The sequence below is a fragment of the Juglans regia genome, chromosome 14, assembly GCF_001411555.2.
Source record: "Juglans regia cultivar Chandler chromosome 14, Walnut 2.0, whole genome shotgun sequence".
Taxonomy (NCBI): domain Eukaryota; kingdom Viridiplantae; phylum Streptophyta; class Magnoliopsida; order Fagales; family Juglandaceae; genus Juglans; species Juglans regia.
The window spans coordinates 23,993,815-24,001,496 of NC_049914.1; the positions used below are offsets into that span (position 1 = coordinate 23,993,815).

The 7,682-nt window shown below is 38.2% G+C and overlaps 1 protein-coding gene across 1 annotated transcript; it reads left to right on the forward strand.

Annotated features, from left to right (window-relative positions):
• The first annotated feature begins 429 nt into the window (after positions 1–429).
• On the forward strand, positions 430–4,406 carry LOC108994653 (non-specific phospholipase C2). The gene is made up of 4 exons (XM_018969951.2): positions 430–1,020; positions 1,790–2,397; positions 3,629–3,808; positions 3,931–4,406. Exons 1-4 carry the CDS (start codon positions 533–535, stop codon positions 4,239–4,241), a joined length of 1,587 nt encoding a protein of 528 aa, XP_018825496.1. The 5' UTR covers positions 430–532; the 3' UTR covers positions 4,242–4,406.
• The last annotated feature ends 3,276 nt before the right edge of the window (positions 4,407–7,682 follow it).

Sequence of the window (7,682 nt, forward strand, 5' to 3'; positions counted from 1 at the left end):
TAAAAAATCCAAACTTCCTATATTTAGGTCTTAAATAGTTTAAGATATAAATATATTCAAAAATTATATATATATATTATGTGATAAAAATAAAATATTTAAAAATAAATAAATTAACAGATCAGAATCCAACTTAGATGGTAGGATCATGATCAGCATAATTAATAGATACATTTAATTTATTAATCTGATATTTATAAATTATAATCAGATTTTAAAACTAAAATATATCAGCCCTCAATCTCACACGCAAGTTTGTAAATGGTGACAATAAATGCCATCGCTGTCACGGAATCGCGACAACAATAAAATCGCGACCAAAAAAGGGCATGTCCCCACGTCTCGTGAGCCTGCGGGCTGCGTGGACGAACAGGATTTCACCGTCGAAGTCGCCTTTATAAGCTGCTACTGCAGCAGCTCACAGGCGCCACAACAGATGCTCACGAGCTTTCCCTCGTGCTTCGCTATAACCAGACACCTGTAGGCTATACTCTCTCTCTCTGTAGATTTCTCTCTCTTCATCGACTTCAGGATGAGATCAGCTTCGCCAACAATGGCCGTCAAAGAGTTCTTCTGTATGCTCTTCATCTTCCTGGTCTTGCTCCGCCATAACCAAACTCATGCGAGTCCGATCAAAACCATCGTCGTGCTCGTGATGGAGAATCGGTCCTTCGACCACATGCTGGGCTGGATGAAGAAGCTCAACCCCCAAATCAATGGCGTGGACGGCTCTGAATGGAACGCTCTCTCCGTCACGGACCCCAACTCGAAGCGCATCTTCTTCGACAACCAGTCACACTACGTAGACCCAGATCCTGGCCACTCCTTCCAGGCCATTCGTGAACAAATCTTTGGGTCCAATGACACCTCCGCCGACCCTGCTCCCATGAACGGCTTTGCTCAGCAGGCCTACTCAATGGACAACGCTACCAACATGTCTCGGAGTGTCATGAATGGCTTTCTCCCCGACATGGTTCCTGTGTACAAAGCTCTCGTCTCTGAATTTGCGGTGTTCGACAGGTATAGATTATGAGAACTGTTGCTGACGTGATTTGATCTACTTTTCAATTATTAAAGTAGATTATTATAGTGTAATTATTTCCCATAGATTATTATACGTGCCTTAAAACATGTCATAAATAGCACAGCTTTCAAGCTTCGAAAACTGATCCTGTTTCTTTCATCATGAGCACCATCCATGTCGGTCGGCCATACTTCCCCACCAATCAGAACTTATTACTACTCGATTTTCTTGCTCTTCATTTCTGGGAAATTCAATGATAGAAATTAATCAAAACTGCTGTGAAGGTGATGCATTTTAATTAGGATTTGAAAGAATTAGGAACATACACACACAAGGATCTAATTTTTTTACCCATGCCAAAAAACAATTTATAATATGATTGATCATTTTGATTAAATATTTATTTTTTGAGAATTATTGCCATAATTTCTTTCATATCCATTTTGTTCTAAAAATTTAGAAAAATTGATCCTATATATGAGAGAATTTATTTATTTTTTAGCTTATTTTAAGTCACGTTTGAGTTCTGAGATAAATTGAAATGGTTTTAAATAAAGTAAATAAAATATTATTAAAAAAAATATTATTAGAAAAAATATTATTATTATTTTAAAATTTAAAAATGTTTAATTATTTATTATATTTTATATAAAAATTTTAAAAAATTAAAATAACGAGATGAGTTGATATTAATTTTGAATCTGAGTTAATCTTATCTCTGAATTATCATATGTTTCACGCCGAGAATTTATTTATTCAAAACAGATGGTTTGCTTCCATGCCGAGTTCAACACAGCCAAACCGGCTTTACGTGCACTCGGGGACTTCAGCAGGAGCAACCAGCAACGTTGCGGCGCTTCTGGCAAAAGGCTACCCACAAAGAACCATCTTCCAGGATCTCGATGACGCCGGAATATCCTTCGGAATATACTTCCAAAACGTCCCCACCACTCTGTTTTACAGGAACCTAAGGAAGCTTAAGTACCTGGACAACTTCCACCCGTACGACTTGTCGTTCAAGAAAGACGCCAAGGCCGGGAAGCTCCCGGGCTACGTCGTGTTGGAGCAGCGTTACTTCGACCTCAAAGTGGCACCGGCCAACGACGACCACCCGTCGCACGATGTGTATCAGGGGCAGGTGTTCTTGAAGGAAGTGTACGAGACGCTGCGGGCGAGCCCGCAGTGGAACCAGACGCTCTTGGTGATCACGTACGACGAGCATGGCGGCTTTTACGATCATGTGCCTACGCCGGTGCGCGGGGTTCCGAGCCCGGACGGAATAGTCGGACCGGAGCCGTTTTACTTCAAGTTTGATCGATTGGGGGTCAGGGTCCCTACCATCGTGGTCTCGCCTTGGATCGAAAAGGCCACTGGTATGTACTCGGTTCTTATCACCATCTTTCTCTCCTCAAAATTAATGAATGCTTCAAAACATTCTTTTATTGCAGTAAGTATATAAATATTACTCTAATTATATATATATATATATATGTACTTGTGTGTTTTAAAAACTCAGAAGGAAGAAAGATTAATTTTAATAATTTAATTAATTGCTTTGATAATTGATATTGATCTTTAAAAGTAATGGGATGTTTATCATGTTTTTAAGGATTATCACTAAAAGAATGACATTTTCTTACAAAATAAACAGATATTCATGCATTTAGTCTAAATCCCTTTTTCCAACAGGAGATGTCCTGTTATTTTTCTAACAGAGGCAAGCCGGATCCCATTTGCCTTGTAGAACTTTGTACTCATCATTTCATATATTATATTTATTTTTTATTTTTATTTTTATAATTTTATTATTTTTAAACTAATTGAATTATTATACTCATCATTCATACACTACATATTTGATAAGAGATAAAAAAATAAAAAAATAAAAAATTATATATAGTATGTAGCTTAGAAATGATGAATAATATTTTTTGGAACATGCTAGTTATAAATTTTTTTTATTTTTTAAAATTATTTTTTAATATTTTTAATAAAAAAATATAATTTTAATAATAATTATTTTTTAACTATTAAGTAAAAAAAATTAATAAAAAAAATTAAAATTTATGATCGATAAGATTGATTGAGTGTAAGTTTGAGTAACTATACTAACATTTTCATTTTCATTTTCATTTTCGTACTTAAAAATATCGGTATGAACTACAGACAGGTACGTACCCTTAGTTAGGGATTAATAATTTTCTCCCAGAATTATCATTTTCTGGTCCTATCCTCTTAGCACCTTTCTTGTCCTAATCTGACTCAAATATCTTCGCTTGGTTGCCTTTATGTCTTGCTTTCAAAAAAAGCAAAAGTCACATCGAAGCTGTTTTTTATTACAGAAGCTGGTACCCGAAGGTGGAAGGGGGGCTACTTTTTTTTCGTTTTTCTTCCTGTTGTCAATATGCATAGTGTGAAAACCTAGTCAGATTCCTAGGGTTCTGTTTTTTTAACCAAAACAAGCCTTACTCTGCAAGCTTAACAACTTAAAGCCAAGTTTGCACCTCTCCTTGGCCAACACCAACTGATTATTTCTTTCCTTTTTGAACTTGTATTTTGTTTGCTAGTTTGTATAACTTGTGATGATTGATGATGATGTTACAGTTGTTCATGGGCCCAATGGATCACCTTTTCCGACGTCAGAATATGAACACTCATCCATTCCAGCAACAGTGAGGAAGCTTTTCAACCTTTCCTCTCCCTTTCTAACCAAGAGGGATCAATGGGCTGGTACCTTTGAAGGTATTGTCCAAAAAAGGACTGAACCCAGAACAGATTGCCCTGGTTAGTCACACTTGCCCCTATTTTCAGAACCAATTAGAGAAGACTATATAATGTATGGGAAAAAACCAAAAAAGAAACCCAGAATTTCTCTAACACAATGTTCTGTTATGCTATTTGAATAGAGCAACTGCCTACTCCTGTCAAGGTCAGGAATGCTGAGGCTAATGAAAATGCCAAGCTTAGTGAATTCCAGCAAGAGCTATTGCAGCTGGCGGCAGTCCTAAAAGGAGATAGCACCCTCACAAGTTACCCAGAAAAGATAGGGAAAGACATGAATGTCAAGCAAGGGACAGAGTATGTTGATGATGCAGTGAAACGCTTCTTTGAGGCTGCGCTTTATGCTAAGAAAATGGGAGTAGATGGAGAACAAATTGTCCAAATGAGGCCCTCCCTCACTACAAGGCCATCAAAATCTTCAAGCAAAAGCCCTTGAGAGAGAGAGAGAAGGGTAAAAATGTGCAGAACTCTATCGTTTCTCTGGTTCTATACAGATTCAAAGAAAGGGAAATATAAAAAGGAATAGACAAATGGCTTACCGCCTAGATTTTACTTCACAAGGTTGAGCACATATCTAATTAAGCGCTTAAGACTAAAATTCAAAATTTTAAATTTTTCTTTTTTATATGTAAGAGATAAATATTATATATATGAATGAAATAGGTATAGTCCATGTATATATGAAGTATACAGAAGAACATCTGAATACATTCTACATGTGATAAATTAAAGACAATAAATCATGAACATTGCCTCTTGCAATACAATGGCGGAAAGCCAAGACAATAAAGTGTGGAACAAAAAATTCTTCAACTCAACCAATGTGCATTCCTTATCTTCAAAGCAGCGCACATTTCTTTCCGTCCAAATACACCACATGATGCAAAAATGAATCATCTTCCACACCACTGCCACTTGATGACAGCCTTGCATCTTCCTCCAACACCCTTGTTACTTCACAGCGTAGTAAGAGATGGTCCACCGATTCTCCATTCTTTTTATACATATAGCACAAATCAATGACTACACATCCTCTCTTCCTTAAGTTGTCTGTGGTCAAGATCTTCCTAAGGGCAGCACTGCAAACAAAAAAGGCTACTTTAGAAAGCACACGAGACCTCCAAATATTCTTCTAGGGAAACGGAGTATAATATTGTGTTGTCAAGATGTTATAATGCGCATTCACTGTGCATAACTTATGATTATTAGACCTCCATTTCAATCGATCTCGCTGTGCTATAGGGGTCCTTGTAGAATATAATGAGTTGAAAAATTCTACAACAATAGATAATTCTCAGTCATGAAAATCCCTACTAAAGAGAATGCTCCACTGATACAAGCCATGAGAAAATAACCGTACATCTGCCACTAATGCCTCCTTGTTAACTGCAATACGATATAGATCTGGAAAAACCCTTTCCAAAGTTTGATCTCCACACCACATGTCTCGCCAAAAACTTATTCGATTGCCCTCGCCAATTACAAAACGGATTTGATTTGCAAAGCATGGCCACCCCTTCCTTATAAACTTCCATAAACCTGCATCATACCCCCTCTCACTTCGTTGGAACACCAACCACCCCTAGCGACACCATATCTAGCGTTAATAATTTCCTTCCACAATGATCCCTCCTTCAAGTGACATCTCCAAAGTCATTTTCCCAATAGAGCTTTATTAAAAATTCTCAAGTTACACACTTCCAATCCCCTATTCACAACTGAGGCACAAACTGTTTTCCATCTAACCAGATAAAAAATCTTCTCTTCCCCCATGCCTTCCCATAAGAACGCCTTAAATAGTTTCTCCATCCTATTCACCACCTCTGCAGGCATAGAAAATAAAGATAAAAAGTATGTGTGGAGGTTAGTGAGAGTACTCTTAATAAGAGTGAGATGATCCTCTTTTGATAAATACACTCGTTTCCAACCAGCCAACATTTTCTCTATCTTCTCCACCACTCCATTCCAAATAGCTCTATTTTTAAAAGTTGCTTCCAACGAAAAGCCCAAATATTTCATTGGGAAAGAAGACACATTACATTCCAGAAGGCTTGCTAAACTGAGGATATTAGGAAATGCATCCACAGGAACCATCTCATACTTGCCCAGATTCACCTTGAGCCTTGGACACTGCTTCGAAGCAAAGTAATAACACTCGTAGAGTTTGAATTTGGCTATTATCCACTTCACAAAAGACTAAAGTATCATCTGCAAAAAGAAGATGTGAGATGATAGTAGGGCCACCAGAGCCATTGCCCACTTGAAAACCAGCTAAAAACCCTCCACCAACAGCAGCCTGCACCATCATACTTAGAGCCTCCATAACTATAACAAATAAAAGTGGAGATAGAGGATCTCCCTGCCACAATCCCAGTGAAATATCAAGAAAACCAGCAGGTGTGCCATTGACTAGAATTGAGAATCGGGTCGAGGAAATACAATGACGCATCCATGAAATCCACCTAACCCCAAAACCACACCTCTCAAGTAGGTATAAGAGAAATTCTTAGTTCACATGATCGTACGTCTTCTCCATGTCAAACTTGCAAAGAACACCTGAGCCTCCCTCCCAAAGTCTGTGGTCCAAGTACTCATTTGTAATAAGTACCGAATCATAAATTTGTCTCCCCCGAATAAATGTGTTCTGAGACTTGGAAATAATATGCTCCAACACCCGGTTGGCAAGGACCTTAGCAATAATCTTATACATGCTACTAACCAGGCTTATTGGACAAAAATTCTCAAAAGTCGAAGCCCCGTGTTTCTTAGGAATGAGAGCAATGAAGGTCGCATTGAGAGATTTTTCAAACTTTTGGAAATAGTGAAATTCACTAAAAAAGCTACATTAAATCACCTTTCACAATATCCCAACAAGTTTGAAAAAACCCATTGAGAAACCATCCAGACCCGGTACTTTATCCTTAGCCATGCCAAAGATGTCCTTGCAAATCTCTTCTTCAACAAAAGGTCTCTCTAGATCACTTACGCTCTGCGAGTCAATTGCCTCAAAAGGCAAGGCTTCAAGCTTCGGCCTCCAAGAAGCTAATTCTGTGAGAAGGGTCTCATAATAGTGTACTCTATATGGTTTTCTAGCTTGGGAGGAAAAGAAATCACCTGAGAGCCTGATTGAAGCGACTCAATAGCATTGTTACGCTGATGTGAATTAGCCACTTTGTGAAAGAACTTAGTGTACCTATCTCCTTCTTTCAACCAAATGGCCCTAGATTTTTTACGCCATGAGGTCTCATATGATAACATAACTCTTTCCAAGTTTGCCATAACCATGCCCTTCCTCAAAACCACATCCTCCGAGATATCTCCCAATAATTCTTTGCCCTCTAGCTCTTGTAATTCCTCCAACAATATAGACTTCTGATCGTCAATATGACCAAAAACTTCTAAGTTTCACTTCTTCAGGTCTTGTTTCAACGCCTTTAACTTGCCTGCAAGAATGAAACTTGGAGTACCAATGAACTGATATGATGACCACCAAGCACTCACATTCTCTACAAACCCATCTGCTAATAGCCACATGTTTTCAAACTTGAAATACCGAAAACCCTTGTGATTACCCCCTCAGTCTAAAAGAATAGGGAAGTGATCTGAGTTGACTCGAGCTAATCGTTTATTGCTTACTTCCGGATAGTGGGCTTCCCACGAGGGAGAGACAAGGAATCTATCCAATCTCGACCAAACCCTCCCGTTTGACCAAGTGTATTCTCCCCCTACCAGGGGGAGATCCATGAAATCCAAATCAAAGATAAACTCGAAAAATTCCTCCTTAGCCACAGAATTTCAATAATGCCCTGATCGTTTGCTAGGAAAGCGCGTAATGTTAAAATTACCTCCCAAACACCACGACACTTCCTATAGTGAG